General features: G+C 37.6%; 1 protein-coding gene across 2 annotated transcripts; it reads right to left on the bottom strand.

Moving 5' to 3' along the window:
- LOC109722632 (origin of replication complex subunit 4) lies at window positions 2,966-26,413 on the bottom strand. 2 transcript variants are annotated; one of them, XM_020250737.1, is made up of 16 exons: window positions 26,229-26,413; window positions 26,043-26,133; window positions 25,901-25,957; window positions 25,748-25,795; window positions 22,665-22,715; window positions 22,532-22,575; window positions 22,395-22,458; window positions 22,016-22,102; window positions 18,402-18,493; window positions 18,208-18,289; window positions 17,514-17,599; window positions 17,314-17,423; window positions 4,350-4,442; window positions 4,187-4,251; window positions 3,957-4,100; window positions 2,966-3,851 (listed from the first exon to the last, which is right to left on the bottom strand). In XM_020250737.1, the coding sequence occupies exons 1-16, from the start codon at window positions 26,327-26,329 to the stop codon at window positions 3,810-3,812; spliced, it is 1,257 nt and encodes a 418-aa protein (XP_020106326.1). In that variant the 5' UTR covers window positions 26,330-26,413; the 3' UTR covers window positions 2,966-3,809. The 2 variants fall into 2 exon arrangements, with proteins under 2 accessions (XP_020106326.1, XP_020106325.1); XM_020250736.1 differs by having other exon boundaries at window positions 4,350-4,445.

Consider the following 27,588-nt stretch of genomic DNA (forward strand, 5'->3'; position numbering starts at 1 on the left):
CTCTCCTGTCGAGATTTTGGGATTGTATTTTTCTTTGTTCTTTTTCTGTTAGTATACTGACTTGTACATTGCTCTGATATCAGGATAGGACTCTCTTTGTTTTACTTCCTATCGACTTGCTTTCTTCGTAGACGCCTTATATACTGCAGGTGTATGGCGGGTCTGTGCACGTGCCGGATATACTTCCGCTGGTACCCGGGCGTGACATCTTGAAGAGAAGGATGCTCACGGCGGATAACTTGCAAAAGAGGGGACGGTAGGGAAACATTAATGTGTGTGATGCGAGCAAAAGAACCTGAGACGACCGTTCACTTTCTTGTTAACTGTCGGTCTATCATATTTGCTTTCACAATGACTTCCGTTATCAAATATCAAAGGGGGGACATTGGGGAAGAAGATAGTTGGAGGATTCTGGGAGGAATCCGTACTCATAGGTGTAAGTGATGTGGGTTGTGGGACCAACACTGTTGAACATTAATTGGGGCAGGCTATACAGGCTATTCAGGCTATTCGTGATTAAGTGATGTGTTTTTTATTTTATTTTATTCTTCTTTTTTTTTTCTTTTTCTTTTTTTTTCTTTTTTTTTGGTTGTGTGATGGTTTGATTTATTTTATGTACTTTTTTTTTTTTACCTTTTGCTTTGGTTCCTAGTCCTAACTACTTCACATATGTAACTAAATTTATTTCTTTAATGAATGAAGTGTTTTGCTTGCCGCCTTTCTCTCAAGAAACAAATTTTTTTTTCTATTGCATCTCAACTTTTGTCACATTTATTATCTGCGTGTTGGATTCTCTTTGATTCTGTTCCTCGTGAGTTTCTCCCATCAGTCATGTGAGAGATTTAAACATGAACATTGTCACTCTTGAGTCATGCTTAGGATGACAATTCATGTTTCTACTTCAGTAAACTCTGATACGATTATTGCATATACAACGGAGAGCATGAGTTCCAGTGTGACCGCATTGCTGTTTTTGTGAATATACTCTTCTCTTTATATGTTCGTGTTTGTGTTGGTAAAAAGCATATTTTAAGTTAGAAAGGACCAATGACCGTGTTGTTATGGATCAATCTTAAGTAGTGACATTTCTAATAATTTTCTGATGTATTGCTTAGGTTCTACTTTCAGATGCCGACGATTTTCCTGCAGATTTATTACATTAGTAGTTTGATGAATATAATTACTTTTCTAGATCAAAGAAAATATTTTCAGGATCTGTTGCAATTGGTGGGTTCCGATTTTCTTTTTGTTTTAATTATGAAAGTTGTAGTTGAGAGGTGTCTTTTCAACTTAACTTTCAAGTGTTGGATGCGTCTCTTAACAAAGAGCAAGGAATTAATGTACAAAAAACGCTTTCCTGAACTTAATTCGGTACTAACGCGAACAACCTGCTCAACTTTTAATTTTTGCTGCTAGCAGCTTTTCTAAACTTAGCTTGAGGAGAAGGGCCAATTGAACATTTTTTTTAATATGTTTAGTGGACTATGTACTGAAGCAATAAAATTCAGAGTGTTTATTAATTTACTCCAAAAAAGAAAACACTATTATATGTTTCCCTTGTAGCAATCAAGAGAGAGAGAGAGAGACATGATTCGGTTGCTAAACATGTGGCTCTTCACTCATATTGCTTCCGCAGCTTCTGTTGCTAAAAGATATTCTTTCAAGTAGAAAAATGCATTTAAGATTTTAGTTTTAACAAATATTTTTAGCTTTAAAATTCTTTTAAAAATAGTAAACAATTCTTTCTAAAACAGTAAAGAATAAAGAGTACAAGTTTAGATGTAGTCTGTCAATCGAGGCGTGCGATGTACTGTCCTAAGATCGATACCATCCCTCCGTGTGTAAAGTTCCAACAATCACTTCTAAAGATACAACGATATCCCGATGCATAACCGCGCTAGCTACCCTATCGGTAAAGTTCAAAAGTCTTCCAAACACCACAATTCTCTCTGTATGTAAAGATGAGCGGAGGAGAGAACCTAGCATGCTGATAGGTGGCCATTGAAGGCTAATCTAAAGGAGTGTGATGCTTATTCACTGCCCAAAGGGTCTCCAACAACTAATTAACTGATTGGGACCTAAGTAAGCAAAAATAAAATAAAGGGTAAGTGAGCCCCAACTCGATTGATTAGTCGCTCAACCTGGCCTGTAGAAAGAATATAGGCGTACTAAAAATAACAATAAAACTCTTTTCGCTAATACACAATGAACAATCCGTCACATACAACCATTATTTTGTGGTAGGCTCGCACACACTCGCACCCAAAGTTGCAAAAGATTCACACACTAACCCAGACAAACTAACAGACCGAACCCATCTCTCCTACACCCCCACCACTCTCTACTGCGTGCTAACTTTTCCACACACCCTAAGCCTACACTTACTTCTCCACTCTCTCACTCTCCACATGCTGCTGCTGCTGCTGCTACACGTTGCATCTTGGTGTGAGGGCTTCACACCTATTTATAAAAATCCAATGTCAGTTCGGACCTACTTAAGCTAAGTTGGTTAGCTTCTACAGGAGCGTCAGGCCAGAAGACAGTAAATGAATCATAGATCAGGCCAGACTGTATTGCAAGCTAGTCAGTAATTAATTATGGAAGTGTGACCAGTAGTAACCCATCCATCAGCCCAAACAGCAACACAATGCTGTTTACAAAAACAGAAACAAACAACAATAACAACCAAGGCCTCAGCACTTGATTAGGATGCCAAATATTCCCAAAATAAATCGGCCAATCACGCCACATTAGCTCCGATTCATTGCTTTGATCAAAAATGTTAATTGTAGCATTTGTAGTACTTAATTATAGCGCGACCAAGTTCGAGCCGGTAATTGTAAAAGTTTTAGGGACAAATGAAACCTTGCATGCATGCTCGAAGTTGTCTATCAGAATCCAGCCAACCGTCAAAAATCAAACTAATACAATACGAATCCAGGCGAAAGTGAACAAAGAGTCAACAAGTCTACCCAAAATTGGCACCTCTTCATTCATCTCGTTATAAATGTACACATACAAAAGAGAATGTATAGATTGAGTCGAGCTAGAATGCTTCCAGAAGCCAAAAGATCTTAATTATTCCACCTTGTTTTCGATAATAGAACATCTGATTCGATGATCGATTTTATTAAATATGATCTAATACAATTTGAAATATCTAGATACCGAAATCTCACAATTTTCAATATCATTTGCTTACTAATCAAACTGGCACATAATAAACAAATATAATGCCCCGTGTGCCACAGTAGTAATTGCAATAACGTAGAAAAACTCCAATTAGGTGAAATTTTGATATTAAATTATTTTCACTACTTAAAACAAGATCGGCAGCTCAATATGAGATTGTTTCTGATGAGATTTTTATTTTTGGTCTTTCATTTTGAGACTAATCGTTCAGAGGATAACTAATGGCAAAAAATCTTGAAATATGATTTCTAAATACTGCCAATTGTATAGATCATATTTAATAAAGCTAACCATCAATTCAAGTGTCTCATCATTGAAAATATAGTGGAAGCACAAAGGCCCTGTACTTTTGGAGCATTTCAGAGTCGAGCTCTCATCATCTTCAGATCGACATAATATCACTTCCATGAATTGCTAGGCCATGCAGTAATGTTTCATGTTCACATGTGATTATCAATTTTGTTTCAACAGTCAAATCAAATCGTCTGCATGAGCATTGCTATCACAGCAAAAAATTAAATCCAAATAAATAAATAAATAACTTGGACAAATTACACAGCTCTAGATGTATCCTACAAACATTCGGACATCATGGTGTAAGGAATTTCTTAGCTCTCCTATTTGTAGCTCTCATGGTCAAATAACTTGAGAAGAATAGCCTATAAAAAAACAAACAGGAAATTATAAACATAAGATTTATACTGTGACTATGAGACCCAATGAATGGCGAGAAAATTTTATCAATGGATGATGTCAAAACTCACTGGGCTGAGAGGATTTGATTTCAAGCCTTCGTAGAGTTCACGAGAAGAAATCAAAAGTCTCACAGGACGAAAATCAATAGATTGATTATGCCCTTTACTATCAACAAAGCCTATCAACTCCTGATCCAAGAGATGTTCAAAAGCCTGCAGAAAAGTATTACATTGTTATAGATCTTCTTAGAAGAAATGAATAAACTTGATTAGTTTTGCCCTTTAGTTATTACACTAACCCGTAAACAAACTGTAAATGCATAATTATCCGATGTCTTGTACGCGTCATGTATGGCTTTATATTCTGAAAGAAGAAACAATGTATCAATTCAGTCAATCTGTGCATAAAACTAATTGTAACGCAAAAGAGAGACGGAAGAAAAGAGACTGATTAATTTCTACCTTTCATTATGGATGTAAAATTGTATGAGTTTCGCTCCTTAATTTCTAACCTGTTCATGCATACCAAAATATAGAGATCCAAAACAGAAGCACCTGCTAAAAAATGTCTCATGTTCAAAAAAAATCATGAAAAGGGTGTATTTAATAAATTGCTTTAATATCAGCTGTATGAAAACTTCTCCGGAGAGGAAAAAAAAACTTATACATTTACCTTTTGCGCTAACAAAATACAGCATATGCAACATCAAGAGACATAGATCTTCAAATTGAAGGCCTAAACAAGTACTGCACTTTTAGCAGAGGTCAGCATGTGACACTCATGTGGGCAAATGTTTATGTAGTTTTGTTTAATACTGTTGGAAATTTTGAACTTCCCAGCCTAAGCAAATGTGGAACATTAACTTACTTCAAAGCAGTGTACACGCAGGGTTTAGGAAATAAATAAACATCTAGCTTATTTAGGTTCAAGTGCTTCCTATAATCCCATAGCCCCTTTTTTAAGGTTAAGAAATGAGAATTTCACTTTGCAATAAAAAGAAATGGAGGATACCCTGTTCTTTCTGGTTATGACTGCTGTTCAGGTTAAGTAACTCGTGCCTATTTTTTTGCAGATATTCAGGATATTAGTGTAACACCCCATACTTTCAAACCTTTTGTTTTGACTACCATCCTATTAACTTTGGACCTTTTCGTAAATTCAAATCTTCGAGAAACTCGGTGGCAAGGGTTTAAGTGCCGTGGCACGGGGTCGTACCGGAAACTTGCCAGCACGGTACGGCACTGTGCGTGCCAAGCCGTGCCGATGCGTGCCGGTCAAAAAAATTATTGTGTGCCGACACATAATAGCATGAAATATTTATTTTCTTTAGCAACAAAATATTCGTACTGTCTGCCGCGAACGAATCGGCCCCGCCGTAGGTATTTCTAAGGCGAGTGATCATTCATGGTACAGATTAAATTTGTTTAAATTTTATTTTGAAATTAGGATTACAAGTTCATGGCTTCCAACAGACTCAAGAATATGATGTTAATTATCCCACACTTTCAGTGTTAAGGAACCCTCGATTAAGAGACCGAATATAAATGCTAATAATAAAAAAGACCAAACAGGTAAATAAAATTTTATTAATATGATTTGCCGTGTACATGGCTTAAGCAGCGGCATTCCCCCACTATACATAGACTTTATAAAACTAAATACTCAGTTTATAGATTTGATGGTCGATTGCGAACAGATTGCTCAGTTTAATGATATAGCGGTCGTTTGAAATAGGTTGAGGTTGAGTTTAATTTTAATTTGCTCAGTTTAACGATTCGGCGGTCGAAAAGAGTTTGATATGATTTGCTCAGTTTAACGACTTGGCGGTCAAAAAGTGCTTGATTTGATTGCTCAGTTTAACGACTTGGCGGTCGAAAAGAGTTTGATTTGATTGCTCAATAACGACTTGGCGCTCACTTGTTCAGTTTAACGACTTGACGGTCATTTTGAAATTGAACTTGGTTTGCTCAGTTTAATGACTTAGCGGTCAAATGTTCAGTTTACTGACTTAACGGTCATTTGTTCAGTTTAACGACTTGACGGTCATATCTGAACTTGATTTGCTCAGTTTAGCGACCTAACGGTCAATTAAAATTGAGATGCTCAGTTTAGCGACCTAACGGTCGATTAAAATTGAGATGCTCAGTTTAATGACATGGCGGTCGACTGAGTTTTGGTGCTCAGTTTAATGACATAGCGGTCGGTTTGAGTTTTGGTGCTCAGTCTACCGACATGGCGATCAGATTGAGTTAGAGATGCTCAGTTTAGCGACATGACGGTCGGTTTGAGTTAGCCCCAAAACAGATTTTCTATACATATACGGCTAAAATTAATTGACAACATATGAGGATCTTATTCGTGAAAGAGGGTTAGAAATGATTGAGAAGATTGCTGCTAACTGTGATGTGAATAACAATGGAATACGATCGTTCACAACAGCTCAGTGGCAAGTATAAAGATGAAGAAGTGCAATGAGAGTTATCCATACAGCTCCTTTAAGGTAGAATAAGCACATCTATGATAAACTCGGCAGTAGGCTTGACAACATCCAGTATCTACTTGGGATGTTAGGAATTGAAAAGATACTAGGAATATCTCAATATGTCAGGATGCCACCCACATCATTTCAAGTTGAGGCTAAATGTAACAAGGGGTAACAAGGGAGAACACGTAAGAGATAAGAAAATCCATGAGCTGTTAATATATATTAATAGGCCATCTTCAGAAAGCAACCAATGTGGCTACAATTTATTCCTCCTTAAGAAGAATATCTTGACTCGAATGGTGGTTGACACAGAAAACTGAATTAACATTGAAAAAAAGAAGAAATGGGCCCCTGGAAGCTTGCAACAAACATCTAGAGCTTGCAAGAGATGGATAAACATCCTTGACTCTGCAGGAGACATGGGATCCTTAGTAGATACAGATCGTGCCTTAAGATGCGAGCTTCGAGAACAGGTTAAGAAGCTGACTGAACTTGAAGAAATTAAATGGAGACAACTCTCCTGCATCAAACGGGTCAATAAAGGGGATGGAAACACAATGTTTCTTCACTCATATGCTAATGGGAGACGGCAACACAATTGGATTCACTCGATTCAGGATGTAATGCATGACACTGTTAATTCAATGGCAGCCCTCCTTAGAGACCACTTCATATATACTCTTGGCACCGCTTTCGCACTGGCAGCTTACATCAACTTTTCTAGTTTACACTCAAAGGTTGACCTCAATCTTGCTCCTTTTGACAGCCATCTTCCTGAAGAGGATATCTTGGCAGCCATTAACTCCTTTGAAGAGATCATGCCCCAGGCCCAGATGGTTTTCCTATGGCTTTCTATCAAAAATTTTGGTCTGTCATCAAGCGAGATATCATTTGTCGGTTCAATGACATCCATACCGGCTTGGATAATCTCAAATGTCTTAATGATAGCTGGATCTTACCGAAGCGGAGAGAGGCTTCCTACGCGTCAGACTATTGGCATACACTCATGCTGTTGAAAAAATTTTCTCAAAGGTCCTTGCCTGTCGTCTCCAACCTATTATTGGTAACCTTATCAGTTTCAATCAAACCGCTTTTGCGAGAGATCGGAGCATCTTGGACAATTTCATCTGTCTACACAGGTTGGTCTACAAATGCCATAACATGCACATTAAGGCCATCCTTCTTAAACTCGACTTCTCAAAGGCCTTTGACAATATCTGCTGGAGCTCCCTCCTGAGCCTCCTAGTGGCTAGAGGCTCCGACAATCAATGCGTTCGCTGGATTCATTGTCTCTCTCTTTTCCAAAACTACTATTCTTCTCAACGGCAAGCCTAAGAAATGGTTCCGATGTAAACAGGGATTGCAGCAAGGTGATCCTTTATCACCTTTCCTTTTCATTCTTGCTGTAGATGTTCTTCAAAGGATTATTATGAAAGCTTTTGGACTCGACCATCTCTCCACTCTCTGGTTGAACCCGGGTGGTTTTCACCCCCTTCAATATTATGACACTACCATCTTAACCAAAGCTGATCCTCAAGAAACTTGCATCTTAAAATTCCTTCTTAAAAATCAACATCCATAAGAGTTCGATTTCTCCTATTAATATTGATCGGGACCTTCTCCTTGCCTTAGCACACACTTTACAATATGCTATGTCACACCCCAAACCCAAGGCGTAACAGACGCCGCATACCTGCTAAACTAGCAAATATGCAAGGCTACAGAATCAGACGGAAACTAGCAAAAAGATGATTATCAATTTTCCACTAAATTCAAATAATCATAAGGTGAGACTAAGAAATTAAATTTTAACTAAAATCAAACGGAATTCTAACATCTATAAAACTAAAGCTTACTACGAAACACTATAAATTCAATCCACTAAATACCATAATTAACAAAGGTGGGTACGAAGAAATAACGATATAAAAGTAGATAACAAACGATCATTTACGAAGTCCAAAAAAATATTCACATCTAAATATATGCTAGGCATAAAACAAAAAGGACTAAAATCAAAATCTAGCTATATCTAACGCTCACTCGGTCCCGACCCTGCCCTGCGAAGCAGTCTCAAAACCTGGGTAAGCAACCATACACCACATTAGTCGGATTAAGCATACAATACAAATAAATAATTAATTACAAAAATTAATTCAAGCGACTGGTTTTCAATTTGCAAAATTTCAGAAAACAAGAATTTATCAAAACTTAAAATTCAGATCGGATTGAAACTATAAATTTACAAAGCATTTCTCTTTCAGCAAATAAACGAAATAAATATTAAGTCTCCGACAACTAACTCCGTTGGCGAGATCCAAAGGCACCCGAAGGCGCAAACAGAACAGAAGCATCTGAAGGCGCAAACAAAACAGAGGCACCAAAGGTGCATGTACAAAACAGAGGCACCCGAAAGCGCAAACAAAACAGAGGTGCGTATAGGCGCAGGCACCCGAAGGCGCAATACAAAGACGAAGATCGCTTCTATAACAAAGTACATGTCGACATGGCCAATATTAGCATAATAGAATACCAAAAGACATTATAATTTAAAATTATCCAATCACTAACTTACAAAACAAATCATCAAATTTCAAAATTCTTCTGTTAAAAGAACCTGTCAATCACAGTTGAAACTCAGTTTACAGAATTATTTAATATACACTTAACCCTTAATTTTAAAATCTACAAAGTAAGGATTTTCACACAATCAAGAATTTTCCTAAATTATTTAACGAAAAACTAACGGGTGTCCGGTCGCTTACCTTAACGCAGCCTCAAAGATAAGAAATTATCCAGTCGAAACTACGCAGAAAATCAATCTTCGAAACCTAAAATAGAGACATGTGATTCTCTATAAGCTAACTCAAAAATGAACATGCAAAGAGGATATAATTATATTTAGCAGATAAGTTTATCCAAGGTTTAAATTTGGATAGACTCACATCGGTGACAATTCGGTTACAAAGGTATGCAAATAGATCGGAATGGAACACAAAGGGATTTAGAATATTTAATTTCGACGAAACTCAATTAGCAATCAAAGAGATGGAGTTTTGAAAATTAAATTATTCAAAGGAGTAAGATGACATGAACGAAAATTGAAATTATACATGAAAGGTTTAGTGTTCGAAAAGAGGTTTGTCATATGTGGAAATATAATTTTACGATATATAATCAATGGAATCGAATTTAGAAACAAAACGAAATTCGCCCTCTCATAGGCATTTTATCGAACATATAACAGGCATTCCAAAAATGTGTAGAATGTGCGAAGTTTACACAACTAAATTTTATAGAGGATGTAAGATATAAAATTTGACAGTTCAAAAGACAAGAATAAGATCACGACGAATCAGATTTTTAATGGTTTTAATCCCAAACATTAAGATATAAGTGAGGCAGAATAATCATACAACCATGAATAAGGAATTAGATCCAGTCAAGAATAGATGTAAAGAAATAAAAAGGAATAGACCTTGAAGGCGGAATGACAATGACGAATCAAAAATATCGATGGATGAGGATTGCCGCTACGGATGACGGCGACGACGGTAGGGATCGGATGACGTCGCGCGCGCACATGCGGAGCGGCAGAGGCGTACGGACGCGGTGAAGGAGGAGAGAGAGGGAATCGTGCGGGAGGGGGAAAGAGAGATTGGGTGAGGGTTGGCTAGGAAGAACTAATTAAATTAGGGACTAATTAGGTAACAATAGACCGCCGAGTCCTTTGAAGATTGGAAATTACCAAAAGGTCCAAACTTAATAAGATAGGAGTCAAAACAAGAGGTTTAAAAGTATGAGGTGTTACATCCTCCCCTTCTAAAAGAAGTTTAGTCCTCTAAACTTAACATACCTTCTCTCGAAGAGCTAAGGGTACGTCATCCCAATCTGCTCTTCGAGCTCCTAAGTAGCTTCTCGTTCAGAAAAGTTGCTCTACTGGACTACTAGAATAAATTAGGATATTGTCTACTCAGACAATAGTCCTATAAACACAGTCGATTACAAGCTCTGCCCCCAAAGGCGCCCAACACATAAAGTATAAACAAAGGGTTCGGAGGTTAACAAATGATTTTGATCAAAAGCAAAAAAAATAAAGAAATAAGTAGTTCGAGAATCAAAGAGAACACGAGCAAAAATAGAAACTATGGGAAGAATACCAGGGACTACAGCATTAGATGCTTGGACATCCTGCTGGGAGAGAGCCTGAACATGACCCTGCGTCCGAGGTCTTCCACCTCTGTACTGATCGATAGGAGGGGCATGATCACGACCGGTTGGAGCAATAGATTTCTCCTGAGGCTTGGATCCAGTGCCAGAGTCGGTGCTAAACAGAGGGCACTGAGCTATCCGATGGTTCAAATCTCCACATCTGAAACAACCACCAGTGACGTGCCTGCAGTTCGAGTCATTATGCGATCCTCCACAAACTGAGCATTTCGGTTTCTGATCTCGATTTGGTGGTCCACCACGAGAAGCTGGCGTATTACGTGACCTCCTTGAGTCATTAGATCTATCCAATTCTCTTGCATTTCGATCTTCTTCTTTGAAAGAATCTCTATTCCTCTTCTTCTGATTTGTCTTTCGCTCTTCTCTAGTTTGCCTCCATACTAAATCCAAAGATTTCGCTCTAGAAACAACATTATCATATGCCTCAAGGTGTAGCGGTGCGAGACCAGTGCGAATATGTCCATTCAATCCTTCCTCAAATCTCTTAGCTCGTGACTCATCATCATTTACTAGTTTTGGGGCGAAGTGGGATAGTCAGTCAAACTCGGCTTCATACTCCTCCACAGACATCAAACCCTGCTTTAGATCCAGAAATTGTCTTTCAAGCTGGCGAAGCTTGCTCCTTTAAACCTCTTGTTTTGACTCCTATCTTATTAAGTTTGGACCTTTTTGTAAATTTCAATCTTCGAGGGACTCGGCGGCATATTGTTACCTAATTAGTACCTAAATTAATTTTACCTAGCCAACCCTCATCCGACCTCTCTTTTCCCCTCCCGCACGACTCTTTCTCTCTCCTCCGCTGCGTCTGTACGCCTCTGCTGCTCCGCACGTGCGCGCACAACGCCGTTGATCACCGTCGTCGTCGCCGTCGTCCGCGGCCGCCGCCGCAATCCTCATCCATCGGCATTTTCGATTTGCCGCCAACAACATTTCATCGTCGTCGATTCTATCTTTAAGAAAGTTTATTCCTTTCATTTTCGTCTCTACACCCATTCTTGAAAGCATCTAAATTTTATCGATAATTATGTAATTGTTGTTAGGTATTCTCCTTGATGATTACTTCTAAGATCGTTCAAATCTGATTGCTATATACCTAAATATAGATTGATCGTATTATTAAATTTTTACCATGTATTCTCTATGTGATCTAGGTATATAAATTCTGCATATTCTACATAGTTATTGAAAGTCCGTTACATGTTCGACAAAATGCCTAAAAGAAGGCATATATTGTTTTTGTTCCCATCTTGATTCTATCTAATTATTGATTTGCAAATCAATGTTTCAACATCTGAAAACCCTCTTTTCGAGTATTAGATCCTTCGTTTATTATTTAAAACTTCATTCATCTTATCTTGCTTCTTTGAATATTTTAATCCTTAAAACTCATCATCCTCTTGATTGCTAATTGAGTTTCGTCGAATGTATTATTCTAAATCTCTTTCGTGCTCCGTCTTGACCCTTTTGCATGCATTTGTAGCCGATGTTGTCAACCTATGTGAACCTATCCGAATTCAGATTTTTGTATAAGCTTGCCTTCTAAATGTATATATATCCTTTTTGTAATTTTATTTTTGAGTTAGCTTATAGAGAATCGCATATCTCTATTTTAGGTTCCGACGATTGATTTTCGTGCAATTTTCGACTAGATAGCTTCTTAGCTTAGAAGCCGCTTTTGAGGTAAGCGACCGGACACCCGTTAGTTTTTTGTTAAATAATTTAGGAAAATACTTGATTGCATGAAAATCCTTATTTTGTAGATTTTAAAATTAAGGGTTAAGTGTATATTAAATATTTCTGTAAACTGAGTTTCAACTGTGATTGAAAGGTTCTTTTAATAGAAGAATTTTAAAATTTGATTATCTGTTCTATAAGTTAGTGATTGGATAATTTTGAATTATAATGTCTCTTGGTATTCTGCTATACTAATGTTGGCCATATCGACATGTATTTTGTTATAGAAGCAAGCTCTGTCTTTGTATTGCGCCTTCGGGTGCCTGCGCCTATCCGCGCCTCTATTTTGTTTGCGCATTCGGGTGCCTCTGTTTTGTACATGCACCTTCAGTGCCTCTGTTTTGTTTGCGACTTCGAGTGCCTCTGTTCTGTTTGCGTCTTCGGGTGCCTTTGGATCTCGCCAACGGATCATATGATATAGTTAGTTGCCGGAGACTTAATATCTATTTCGTTTAATTGCTGAAAGAGAAATGCATTTGTAAAATTATAATTTCAATCCGATCTAAATTTTAAGTTTTGATAAATTCTTGTTTTCTGAAATTTTACATATTGAAAAACCAGTCGCTTGAATTAATTTTTGTATTCATTTATTTATTTGTATTGTATACTTAATCCGACTAATGGGGTGTATGGTTGCTTATCCAGGTACTGAGACTGATTCGCAAGGCGGGGCCGGGAGCGAGTGAACGTTAGATATAGCTAGATTTGATTTTAGCCTCTTTCGTCTTATTTCTATTGCATTTAGATATGAATTTTGGACTTCGTAAATAATTATTTGTTTATCTGCTTCTACTTTGTTATTTCTTCGTACCTACATTTGTTATTTACAGTATTTGTTAGACCAAATTCTAGTTGCATTGCATAATAAACTTTAGTTCTGCTTATATGATACTTCATTTGATTTTAGTTGCAATTAAATTGTTAGTCTCATCTTTTGATTATTTGAATTTAGTGAAAAATTGATAATTATCTTTTTGCTAGTTTCCGTCTGATTCTATAGCCTTGCATATTTGCTAGTTTAGCAGGTATGCGGCGTCTGTTATGACTCGGGTTTGGGGCGTGACAGAGAAATGGTATCAGAGCAAAGTACTTTGCATAAAATGTGAGCTTAAGTATTTTTGGCCGGTGGTTTGGGTCCAACGAGTTATTATTGCTGGCAGGTCGGGTCGTTGCAATTGGTATCAACCGAATACCAATGTGAGAGCTAAGTGCTATGCGGGACAAAGTGCTACACCAACGGATTTGGTGGAAGCCAACTCTTGAACCCGTAGGAGCCACCTCTAGAATCTCACATTATCTGGTAATTCTGATCTTTATCTGTTTGTCTGTGATCTGATTTGGACCCGACGAGAACGTCAGGGTCTAAACAGGGGGAGTTTGTAACGCCCCAATAGTGCAATCATCGGATGGGATACTGATAGTTTATATGAAGTCTACATGCTATTAATAATAACTGGGCTTAAGCATTTTGGGCCGGTGGTTTGACCCAACGTGTTATTATTGTTGGCGAGTCGGGTTGTTGCAACTGGTATCAAAGTTGAATACCAGCCGGAAGTGTGAGAGCTAAGTGCTATGCTGGGCAAAGTACTACACCAACAGGTTTGGTGGGAGCCACGTCTTGAACCCGTAGGAGCCACCTCTAGAATCTCACATCGCTTGGTAATTCTGGTGCTGGTCTGTCTGTCTATGATCTGGTTTGGACCCGACGAGAACGTCAGGGTCTAAACAGGAGGAGTTTGTAACGCCCCCAATAATCCCACATCAGGTAGGAAACTAATTCTGATTAGAATATATGAGACCTACACGCTAGTTATAATAACTGGGCTTAAGCATTTTGGGCCGGTGGTTTGGCCCAACGAGTTATTGTTGCTAGCGGGTCAGGTCGTTACATGCTACCAAAGACTTTCCTATTACTTACTCTCAAATGACAAGAATATCTCCCTAATTAAAAAAATTAAGAAAAGTTTGGCAGGTTGGAAGGCGAATATGCTTTCTTTGGGTGGTCGTTTAACTCTGATTAACATTGTTCTATCCAGCATTCCAAGATATCTTCTTTTTGTATTCTATCTTCCTTCTTTGGTCATTAAGCACAAAGACTTCATTAGGAGTGCTTCCTATGGAGGTGTGGTGTGCTTCAGGACATACGGTGTGCGTTGCCTCGTGGAGTATTTGCAGGCCTAAGGCATATGGTGGGCTTGGAATTCTGGATCTACGGTTACTCAACTTAGCTCTACTAGTGAAGCAGTGGTGGTGGCACCTCTTCACCAATCACGAGTTCCCATAAGTCCCCTTTGTCGTGAGATGGTATTATCGAATGTGGAGCCCAATGATTCAAAATCCTAAGTGCCACATAATGCATTGCCTTTCTGTGGGAGGTTTACAAAGTCTGCTCCCCTCTTCTTTTCTTCTATTTTCTTTAACATTAGCAGTAGGGAGAGGACTTCTCGCTCTCCAGATGGAAGGATGAAATGTCCAGATGGAAGGATGAAATGACTATTAAAGATTGCAACCCACTTGTATACAACCATTCTTCTAACAAGCTGGTAATAGTGAGTTATGCTTTTAATTCAAAACTTGCTATTTTATCGCACCTCCTCAACCATCCTCACTGCGGAATAGCTGAACTCAACAATCGCCTCTCAGAAATGCAAGGAATCACAAGAGACGAAGTGATTTGGCGATGGACTCCTAACAGTATCTTCTTGGTTGTGTCGGCGTATCGATCCTTTCCTTCAAAGGTATCATTGATCGTCTTTATAAGGTGCTTTGGAAATGATCATACCTAAGGTGAAAGCCTTCATGTGGTTGGCCTATCATAATCAACTACTCACAGCGGATAATCTTATCAAAAAGAATTGGCTGGCCCCACCGTGTTATCCACGTTGAGGAGTTGATTCGGAAACTATGATGCACCTCTTCATGTAATGTTGTTTCTTTTCTCTAGTTTGGAATTCTATAACGCAGGGGCAGATAATGTACAACACCAACGTTGACTCATTGCAATCTTATTGGCTCGAAGGAAGATCTATTTTTGGGAAAGAAAACTGCTGAAGTTTGGTGCCTTGTTCGCTGCAGGATGCTAGAACGTGGAAAGAAAGGAACCGAAGGATCTTTGATACAAAAAGTAATAGGAGGCAGGTGATTGCTAAAACTTCAAATTCTGAAGCTAAAAATTGGATCGACGTTCTTTAAAGCTGTTGCACTAATGCGGATGTAGCCTTTTGTTTGGTCCTGTTCCGGCCGAAATTAGTTTGTGGCTTTCCTTTTGCTTTGTTTTTATTCCTTTTACTCTGTTTGTTCTGTTCTCCTTTTCAACCTTCTTTTGTAATTTATAGCTCCTTTTTAAATATGTACAATTGAACAGAGCCTTCATGTTCATCTTCAAAGAAAAATTGAAAAAAGAAAGGTACTAGGAAGAAGACGAGAGAATAAATGTTCACATTCATAAAAATACATGAACCAGATATATATATCTGGGCTATCAAAGATTTCAGTTCACATTATTGTAGAAAGTTATTGTGCAGAGCATGCAGCTGTAAATTGATTGTATTTCTATACATATGCATCTACACTCCAGAAATATATTTTGAACAAGCTCGATTTGAAGGATTGTGTTATTACTTCTTAAAACGGAGATATTCATATATTAAGACAAAAAAATCAACCTACCAATGGAGATTTTTATATATTAAAAAAAAAAAGAATCAATCTGCCAATTTGAGCCAGTACAACAGTCAGATGGGCATAGCATCTTATTATACGATGCACAGATACTTCAATTTAGCTGTTGTGTCCATATTGGATATACAATATCTATACATTCAAAAACTTCCAGGAGTGCCTAGTATTCTAGAAATTTATAGAAATGCACAGATACTTGACATGTGCTTGGAGGATGCGCAAGGAATATTTATGGAATATGGAGCGATGGTTTTTTTTTGTTTAATTAATGGAGTTATTTTTAAACGGCTCAGATTGACAATCTTATCATATAAATGGCTAAATTATAGAAAACTTTTTGTAAGTACCCGCTTCTTCACTTTCCCTCCCTGACTTTAAAAAACTTACATTTTGCCTCCTAAAATTTTAGAAATGTTTTCAAAGGGATACGGCGTTAATGGAGAGGGTAAAATGACCAAATTGTCCTTACTTTTTCTATAAGGAAAAAATATTTTTTTAATATATTTATGTAATTTTAAAGGGCATTTTCGGTATAAATTATAAGAATTGGATGAAATAGTGGAACCCTGACGGAAGGGGACTAAATGCAACAACTTGATTTTTTTTTTTTTTTTGAGAGATAGATAGCATGCTACCCGCATTTGTTTATTTCATTTAGAAATAAACTTAGCTAGAAATATGAATCAACTAGGATTCGAACTTGGGACCTCGAGTATCAACCACCAAGCCCTTTGCCATTTGCACTAGGGACGGTCGGTTAACAACTTGAAATATTGAGGGGGTAAAATGTAGGTTTTGAAAGCTAGGGAGGAAAAATAAAAAAGCGGATATTTATAAGAAGGTTTCTGTAATTTAGCCTACATAAATTATCACTTTTGCTTCTGGATTACACTTGAATCATAGATTCATGGTTGAGAAACCTCATGATTAAAGTTTGGTGACTTTGGTCTAAGCAATTTTGTTTCTTGATGAATGAAGCACTACTTTTTTATACCTTTGCACAATTTAGTGACCTTATTGCTTTATGTTATCAAATTATCTAAACAGTCATTAATATATACTATTATCATATAATCATAATATAAGCTAAACATAACTTTATATTGTTATATATAAAAAAATTTTATTCCCATACACCCCCCCCCNCATCTTCATTGTGTGGCATCCATGTTCTATATTCATATCCATGCAAGTATGCAACATAGACCTAATTTCTCAAAATTTTATTACCACTCAACTTCTATAAGCTGAAAAAGAAAATGATCAAACTGCAAGTCACATAAGTGGCAACAAACCTTGTAGGCAGTCAATCTTGGGCTGCTTTTGCATACACAATTCTGCACTCTTGAAGTTTTCCATCATTAAGAATCCAGACTCCACATCCATGTAGGAAACAGCCCTGAATCTGAATGGGATAATTCTCAACATCAATTTTTGATGTTCAACTAGTGATACAAGGCATTACAAGAAAAAACACATTATGCTTAGAACTTACAGAAAAGTTAAAAGGTTACTGATTGTTCCATCCACAGCTGAGATCGAGTTGACAATTTCTTTGAACTTTTTATCACTAATTATATTCTGCTATCAGTTAAGGAACACCGACATACTTGATTCCAAAATACAAATAGTTTCTAGCCCAATTTTTAGCACATTCTATATATAATGCTGAAAGAGAATCGTAAATGCTAGTCTAAAATGAAGGCAAGGGCTGTGCGACTTAATAAAAAAGCTATACCAATTTACAACAGCCTTGCCTTACACAAAGTAGTTGGGAAACCAGCGAGTGTAGTAAAAAGAAGAACCAAGCATTTGACATGACTAACTGCAATCCGGACACTTAAACTAGTATTAATGTTCCAGTCAAAAGAAACTAGAATAAATGATTACCCAAATTCAGGGTCTCGCTCAGGAACACGCTTTTTCATTAATATTAAAATAAATCTAACTGATTAGAGCTACAATATTTACATATTATTACAGTTAAATATATTTGATTGTTACAGTTATTTTTAAGTTATCCCTATTGCAAAATAAATATTAAATATGATCATTCTGAAGATTATTTTTGTTACAGTTATTTTTTAGCTACCCCTATTGCAAATATAGATATTAAGTATGATCATTTTAAAGGGACAATCTTATTGAAGAAAACAACTGATGTCCTGAGTAAACTTCCAAAAGAATACAGAAAGCCTTGAGTTGAACTCTGTGACAAATTTTGTAGGAAGACCCGAATCTTTTGGTAAATAGAGCAAGTGCTCGATCAACCTGCATCATATCTAAAAGTTAGAAAATGTTAGAAGATGGTAGATGAATAAGAAAAGCTTTCAGCATAATACAGCATGATATGGCAGTAGATAGAAAGGGCCAAAGGATCCACCTTTGCATTTCATCTGCTGAGGGGGGAATAAAGAGAAGCTTCCTGTTAGAGAACCGAGATCTAACTCTTTTCTCTAAGAGCTGGTCTGCATCCTACAAAATAGATGGCCAAACTTAGTTACTAGACTATTAAGGTGGAAATTATTATATGCCCTACTCATTCATTGTTTGTATCTCATTTCAGCTATTCTATATTGACTAGCCAAACAATGACCAAATGTAGCAGCACGATGATTTGTGCCTCCTCACATAGGCCAGACCGCCAGAGTTGGGCATTGTATATTGTTTGCTTTGGAGTTAGGTAAGAAATTTCAAAAGTTTCAAGCACTTTAGCAGTCAGGTTGACAAAAAGAAAGCTAACTTATTAAGAGAAAGCTAAGCTCTACAATTCTTTTGTTTGGAATATGCTGTAGTTAGAGGAAGAGATGGTCGGAAAGAACCAATCTACCCCAAAATTTGGTTGGGGGGAGACTGGGAGGACAAGTAGATAAGCATCACCTGCTGGATGATTTGAAGGCCAGTATTACCAATCGGTTGGTAAGGAAGGCCAACCAGCAGGCAACTTTCATGTTGATATGGTGCAACAGTCAATGGTCAAGCTATTGAGGTTAACTAATTGACTACGGAGCTGAAACCGCTGAAAGCCTTTGATATATCTCTTAGCTCAATTTATTGGATCTTCGACATTTTAGTAGGAAGGACTCTAGAAATTAGTGATCCTTGACGAAGAAATAAAAAGCAGAATACTTGCTGCAAAGAAAGGTACAAAGGCATTGCAGAAGAAAAAGAGGTTACAGCTTCACAGTAGCAAACTAAAATAGGATTTAAGCCCTCATGAACTACAACACTCCATCTATAATCACTAGTTCTTGTAAAACCTCCAAGGCTTGTTCTTCTATAAAACCTCCAAGGCATGTTCTTGTAATTGTGTCCTTTCCAGGTTTGCTAGGACCCAAACAAAACATGAATATAGCTAGGAACGAATTTGGATAATAGCATGAACTTAAACATCATCAAAAGTTTAAAAATAACTAAAAGGAAATCCTGGTCAACTCCTGTAGAAACATTGTCAGCCAGAATATAGTGCATAAAGGTCATCAACGTGATAAAAATCAAACAGATTAATCCTTGCTCCATTTCCTTTTCAGCTTATTTCCGAGTTTATGACTTGTACAAATGGAAAAAATGATAACATGAGACACTTGACTATAAACCATCATATAACCAAAGGATAAGCTACTAATACTCTGTCATGCACTTCCTCTAATTATGTTGCTAACAAGATTTGATGAATCTAAAGTGTAATGGAAGGTAACATTAGATCATCAGGACTAGATTATGTAGCCCAACACCAATCTGACAAAGTATCTAAAGTAAAATCATCAAAAGGCATCAAGCGAAGGAAGACCCATCCTTCCAAGGAACACTAAGACTAAGACCCCACCACTTATGGCACCTTAACTAAGGGGTCAATGAAACCATGGTGAAAAGAGAGCACCTGCTAGGATTTTTATTAATATTTACAAATAATTACAAGAGTAACTCACTAAATTAATAACATATTATAATACATAAAGTATATACAAGTAATATCTTCTAACATTTCTCCGCAACCTAAGGATCCTGTGGTTGGATACGAAGATTGGTTCGCAAAATTGGAAAACGGGAGGTAGATAATGGTTTGGTTAAAAAATCAGCCAGTTGTTCCTCGGGGGTGATTGACAGAGCTTGAGGTCTCCAAACTGAACTCTCTCACGAAGAAAATGATGGTCAAACTCAATGTGCCTACTCCGAGCGTGTAAAATAGGATTTGCAGCAAGAGAAGTGATGCTCAGATTGTCATAGTAGATCTGAATTCTATGATCTGAATGGAACACCATATAGGAACGCTAAAATCACGAAGCTGAATATCGGCTGAGTTCTGTGAATGATTGTTAAATGCTCCTAAAGGTACCTTAGCTTTATCAGATTAAATCTTAAATCAAATAGATGAGCTTAATATTATGAACATCTGTATATGGAAATAGATAAAGTTATAGCCGAAAAAATGATTATAGTTTAAAATTAAAAATTTCAGACACAAAAAGTTTCCCAAGAGTCAAATGTTTCACTTGAATTTTGTTAAAATAATATCTTCTGGAAAACAAAATCCAAAGTCTCATTCAAAATATTCTTTTAATCAAGATTTGACAGCTATAAATAGCTTTGATTGTACTCCATGAGCATTCAATGAACCCTGGTTGATGATTCCACTGTATTTGATGATGATTCAATGCATTTCATTGGTTCTGATAGTAATTGCACAAGATTGGATAACAACTAGAGCCCTGCTTAAAGCGCAAATTCTTAACTACTGTCACTCAGTACAACGTACACCTTAATACTAAACATTTAGAATGAGTATATTTACCTAAGAATAGCTTTATTGCAATGCATGATCACTTAACCTATTAATATCGCGGGTAAAAGTAACAAAGCAACAGAAAATCAGTCACTCTTAAAACATAAAGAATGATGTCGATCCTTTTATAGCCTAATTATACTTTGATGTATCAGCTATGAAGTAGAGTGTCTGATCCTGAAAGTTCGAAGTATAAGAAAGTCCTAGTTATGCTCAAGTCTAACTTCTCTGTCGGCCCAATGAAATTAGGTCCAAAGTTTTCCTCCAATGTTCATTTTCAGCTTACACATCTATACCTATACATAAATTCTCATGGCCAAATCCAACGTGGATGCACCACCTTCATTTGACGGTGGTGGGACACACTATTTTTTAAAAATATTTTTCTATTCTCTTTTGTCTTAGTAAAACCCTTCCTCTCCCTCATAGCCACCTCCTTCAACTCTCTTTCTCTCTCTCTTTTCTTTTTCCGCCCATCTCTTACTTCCCTTTATCTTCCGAACCGACAACGACGTTTCTCCCTCTCCCATCACCTCCACAGCAATTTTGGATCTCTCCACCTGTAATTTTAGTTTTTCTTTTTCTAGCACTTTTCCTCTCGCTCGCCGCTCGGAGCCCTTCGGGCCGTATCCATTGCTCCTCATGCATCCTCAACAAGGACGGTGCGCGGTGCCATCACTAACTGCCCCATTCTCAACAATCATGGGATATCTACATTCCTATATTCTCATTTCTCCTATAAATTTTTATTTTTTTCAATTATCTACCCGTCGCATCCCACGGATTACTTCAGTAGTCCAACATAATAACTTGTACATTGTACATAATAATAATAATAAGAATAATAAGAATAATAATAATAATAATAATTGTAAATAGATTCTTAACAAGCTTCAACCTACATTACTAGTTCCTGCATCACAAACGACCTAAGAAGGAATTAGAACTGAAAAGGGCTAAATAGATGCTATTGTGAAACTCAGATCCTAGAAGAATAAGAAAGTTTGCCTACACTAACCTATGGGGAAAAAAAACAATCAGAATACCAAGATGGTATAAAGAAATATTAATAGTGTCATTGTCTGGAAACAACTGCAAGTAGTCACAGATGGTGTAGATTTATGACAAGTGAAATCCCAAAAAAAAAAAACACTTTCGCGTAGTATCAAAAACAGTTTTAATAAAAAGCACAAGGGAAGTTTAAGATGTCATACCAAGCGACAACTCATACCAATGACTACAGCCTGTGATGTCAAAGTTTGCAATGCATCTAGTAAGCTGTAAAGCAATCGCTGCTTCCCCTACAAATTACGAAATATCTCAATATATCAGAGATACTTTTGCATTATGTTGGCTACTAAAGGAAGAAAATCAGTCAGAAATTCCATATAAGCGGTAAAAAACAAAATAGGCATCAATTTTGAAAACATGAAAGTTAATTAGTTCCTCAACGCCCAGCAAAAGGGTGCTTAATTCAACAAGTACTGTATGAAATTACACTGCTACCAAAGAATAATAAACAACTAGACTGCAGACTCTAAGATAATGTGAATCAAATAATGCACTTAGGTAAAATATATTTCTTAGACCAACCTGAGTGAAGAGGTCAAACTCATCTAAAACAAAAATTGTTGTCTTGTGGGCCAAACCACACTCCCTACCAAGAAGGCATAGAAATGAGGCAACATAAACAATCCAGCAATAAAATTGATCTTACACTTTACACTTACCGCAGCATGTCAATCATGAATTGAGAGTTGTCATCAGATGAAGCCTACAGTAATGATAAGTGAGTATGACTTTCTTATCTCAAAAGTCAAAATATTCCAACCAACGAATATCAAAAGAAAGGCAGGTATCTACCATTTTTGAGAACAATAATCTGTGTTCCAAGCATAATTGCCGAGCAATTTCCTAGAAAAGATTAAAAACAAAAATAAATCCTAAAAGTTTTGAAGTTGAATATATTTAACAATATTAAATGCAAAGAAACAAAAAACTGAGTAATGAGACAGTGGATGAAGAACGCTCATTAGGTAATCTTAGCAAGATATGATGGAAGGAGAATATATGAGCTCATAAACTAGTTGTCTTCTGGTAGTCAAACTAATACTCTAAGAGTAAATTAAAGACTGCTCTCCGGACAGTTGGATTTCTCAGTAGCAGCCAAAAAACAAAGGATTGATAGGAGCAAACTTTAAAGGAATCTAATGTCCAAGATAGAAAGATGTTGAAAAGATTGTAAAAAGGTTAAAATGAATGAACATGCTCAGGAAACTCTAGAATCATTGGATTAGAAGAACAAAGTTAAGAAGTGATATCTAAAGGAGAAAAAAAAAACTGCACGATCTGTACTTTACTTTTCCACTAGAACATTTGTTCCAACATGATTACAAGAAAGAAAATTCATAGCTACCACAAGCATACATAAAAGAGGAAAAAAAAAGAAAAAAAATCCATGAGCCTTCTGATGACCTGGGAACTTCAAATAAAAAAATGGCTTAAGTATGTAACCCTAGCAATACTAGAGGGTAAAAACAAGTGTCCTAAAAATGTATTAACTCCTTGAAACATGAGATGTCAAGACATGCAAATCAATAGGAACAAGATTGTTCTGCAAGATTCCTCCTGTAACTTGTTAAGAGAAAAACCCCTCTAGAAACTAAAAACCCTCGATAAGATTGGGAGCTATCATATTTACTAGATACACTACAAAAGCAGCTTCTCAAAAATATGTGCCTCTATGAAGTACTATGAAGTGCCTACATTATCTGAATGTTGCTTCTGCACATGCTCCAAAATCAGAGTGGGTTTTACAAACACCTTATGCAGACATATATCAGGGCATTTGGCAAAGGGAAAAGCGGGGTTTCGCCGACAAAGTGCTAAAACAAATTGGTTAGCGCAAAAGAGTCACTCGAATTCCTAGAATGAGAAAAGGAAGCCTAGTACCAATTTAATTTACCACAAGAAAGGACTTCATAACAAACTACGACTAAAGTTTCATCAAGTGTCGACTAAAGAGATATTACTAACTATGATTCCACTTTAAATGGAAACCTGCAATCAAAGTCCCTCTTTGCAATCAAGTTTTGCTTCTGCCATTACATCGAAAAATTGGTTGTTCACATTTTTTTCTTTAGCTTCTAGAATCTTGGAATATGTTATCATGCCCATGAATCCACAAAGAACAGTAAAACGGAGACCAAATTGAATTTCAAAGGCACAGTTGTAAAGTTTCTGAAGATAGTAATTTGAAGGGCTTGATTGGCCAAGCTTGTAAGGTCTAGTGCCATTTGACTACCATTATCTAGAGAAGCACAAAAAGCTTTGTCATTAAAATCCCTTGTAATAGCATCTCTTTGAAGAAAAAGCAGAAGTTTCGAATTCAAGCTTCTAATTTAGGGGTTAAAAGCTCATTTCAAATTCTTATTATAGTAGAAGATCGCGACTTCTCAATTGCCCAAGCATCTTATGTATCACGGACACTTCTATAAGCCTCGCGTGTCCGTGTCGGACACACACGTGTCCGATGTGGACACTTTTTGGATGAGCGTTTAATGCCGATCCATAGCACATACAACTAAAAAATATATATACCTATTTTTAGTTTATTTTTTCTATACATGTATAATGTAAGATAATAAATATTTTAGCTTTTTGATGAATGCATATATTTTTTTGACAATATAAATAAATTATGTATGGTGGAGAATTTTTTTCTTAAAATATATGAACTATCAATGAAAATTTTACTAACTTTTACTTGTATGAGAAATATAAAAATATTTTACCAAAATTGATATTTTATAATAATAAAAATATATTATTATATTAATAATATTATATTTTATTAGCGGTGTCTATGCCGTGTCGGTGTCCTAATTTTTTGAAAGTTGCCGAGTTGTGGTGTCCAAGTCGTGTCGTGTCTCGTGTCCCATATCAGTGTCCGTGACACCTAGCCAAGCATACTATTAGATGCAGTTGCAACTGAAAGCAAAAGAAGGTTCTATGCCAAACTGACACCACGTAAATAAACATTAGAATTTTCTTTGTTAAATTCCTTATCAGTGAAGGCTCTCCATTTTGTCTAGGTCATAGATTAGGCTGTGATCCTCAGAATCCTAAGAAGCCATATAGTTGATTTACAGTTTCATTGTAAATCATCTATATGGCATATTCAACCTAGAAATCACCAGCTCAGGATATGTTCCTACGAATTAGGGAAGGAGGTGAAAAATTTAAACATTGATCACAAAAAAAACTTCTTAATGGGAGTCAAATCCAGTCTAAGCGGTTCAATTAAGGCAGAGTAATGTCAAGTCTTATTAGGTCTAATTCCAATTTAGTCTGCACTTTCTAACTTTAACAACTTATTCTGTATCATTCTCACACTTCTCATTTGCTATTTAAAAGTCAAATATAAAAAAGGAGCTGCGGTGGCTATGACTCTACCAAGTTTTGATGCATTATTAAATGATTAACTTATTCTTCAGTGGCTATGCTTCTCATTCTTTCCCTTATTCTCTTCATATCATCAATTATATCCCATATCAAAAGAGCATCATCCTGGCATTGGAGACACGCGGTAGGCTGAAATAATGATAATATCTAGTCTATAATCAAAAGTGCTTCATTGACCAATTGACGGGCATTGGTTAGGGCAGACTCTCTCCCTCACAAGTCATAACAATTTCTGTAGTTCTATCAACTTACATGATCAACATAGCCCTCAATCACAATCACATCAACTTGCCACTCTATCATAAGTTAGTGTCGTTTTCTAACACCAAACCAATCCACAAATGTGAGCACAACTAAAAGTCAGGGACGCAAGGTAAAGACAGAAAGCATAAAATTATATGCACAAGTATTGCCACAACTATAGTAATAATAACCTAATCACTAAGTTGAAGGTGAGAGATGCGGTGCCAAAAAGATCTAACCTTGAGAGCACAGTTGTCATCACTATGCAGCAGCCCATTCAATCTGATCTGTAGCATCGAAATGCATTCACCCCGCAGCACAAAGTAAGAAAAGAGGCAAACATATATATAACATCTCAATCAGTCAGCAAGAACCGAGTATTCCGACTATACCACGGAGATCTCATCGGCGTGTTCCGCCTTCAAATCCTCGAGAACCAACTCCGCTACCTAAATTTAAAATCAATCAAAATCCCTAGCTTTCTGCATAGTTTTATAGAAACTGGAGTGATCTTATAGAGAGAAGAGAAATTACCGCAACTTTTCCAGATCCGCGGGGGCCGAGGAGGAGGACGGAGTTGTTGCAGGCTTCGGCGATGGAACTGGAGACGATGAACTTCAACTTGCTGTCAAATGGAGAAAGATGGAGTGATCAAAGATCATCTAAAATCAAAATATTGTTTTAAACAAACACACACACAAAAAAAAACGAGAAATGGACCTGTAGTTGCTTTCTGAAGAGGATTTGAGGTGGGAATGAGCAAAGGTAGGGTTAGACAGCCGGGTGCGGAGGATCGCTAGGGCCGTCTCTGCCGCCACCATGGCCCCAAAAATTGCGCGGGAAATCGCCTGCCGCTAGGGTGATGCAAGATTTTATAGGAAAAATTTTAGATGACCCCTCCATTCCCAAACTATCCCCTGCGTTTAGCAGAGCTTTAAATTAAACGTGCTAGTAACTAGGGCTGTAAACAAGCCGAACTCGAGCGAGCTGGAGCCAGCTCGAGCTCGGCTCGTCGTCTTCAAGGTCGGCTCGTGTTCGGCTCGAGCTCGTGACAAGCTCGAAAACTCTGGCTCGTGATCAGCTCGAAACTTAATCACGCCGGCTCGTGTTCGGCTCGTTAGCTCTACCAAAGTTCGCTGCCGCCGAAGTTCGCTGCCGGGGGTTTGCGAACGGCGAAGAATCGCTGCCGGGGGTTTGCGAACGGCGAAGAATCGCTGCCGAGAGTGCGTGTGAAGAATAAATGGTAGAAGTAGTAGTTAACAGAGGGAGTTAGCAAAAAAATGGCAACTTTACTAGTTAAAATGGAGAATAAAAGTGGCAGCAGCAGGTTGGTGAAGGAGCGAGCTCGGCGGGGTGAACCGGCGGGAAGGGCGCTCAGGCGAAACTCCGGCGGGCGACGAGGAAGGGCGGCGCTGCGGGCGCGAGCGCGAGAAGCCGAGCCAGACCCACAGCGTCTTCTGGGAGACTTGGCGGCCGGCTCACGCCGCCATCAGCATGCCCCGCTTGAGGTCGACGCCGGCGTCGCAGGTGGGGGCGGCGGCGGTGGAGAAGATGGGAGGAACGCAAAAGGAGAAGGAGGTCCGACAGGATCTAAGGATTTGGGAAAGATGGAAGCCTTGCGGGTCGGATTGGGAGATCTCCGGAGCGGAGGCTAAAGGCGAACCCACTATCCGCAGGATGATGGATAGTGCGGAGAAGGCGGACCCGCGACCCGTTCGTCCGCTTACTCGCTTATCATGCATTTTCGGACCGCGCAAGCCAGCGGAGGCCCAGTCCGCGAGTGAATTTCAGCCCAGCCAGCCGAATTCCCATTCTTGCCAATTTGCAGTCTAGCCCTCATAGAATAGTTTTCTTTAATTTCAGTACTAAGTAGTAGCAAGTATATATACAAGAATGTAATTGCAACCGGATATAAAAGAAATTAACTAGTATTTATAATAATTTAAAGTTGGGCTAAAAATTTAAAATTAATAATATGTATTATATATTTATAATACAAATATAATTATATAATCGAGCTGTTATCGAGCCGAACATGAGCGAGCTGACCCTAGCTCGTGTTCGNAAAAACTTGAAATTC

Source organism: Ananas comosus, linkage group 16 (genome assembly GCF_001540865.1).
Source record: "Ananas comosus cultivar F153 linkage group 16, ASM154086v1, whole genome shotgun sequence".
NCBI classification, from domain to species: domain Eukaryota; kingdom Viridiplantae; phylum Streptophyta; class Magnoliopsida; order Poales; family Bromeliaceae; genus Ananas; species Ananas comosus.

Bases quoted from the DNA above. Each gene is read 5' to 3' on its own strand.
- LOC109722632 (XM_020250736.1), bottom strand. From the start codon at position 26,329: ATGGTGGCGGCAGAGACGGCCCTAGCGATCCTCCGCACCCGGCTGTCT. The intron at 26,134-26,228 runs GTCCATTTCTCG...TCCATTTGACAG, and splicing joins TCTTCAGAAAGCAACTACAG to CAAGTTGAAGTTCATCGTCT. The intron at 17,600-18,207 runs GTATTCTTTTGG...AACTGATAGCAG, and splicing joins AGTTCAACTCAAGGCTTTCT to AATATAATTAGTGATAAAAA.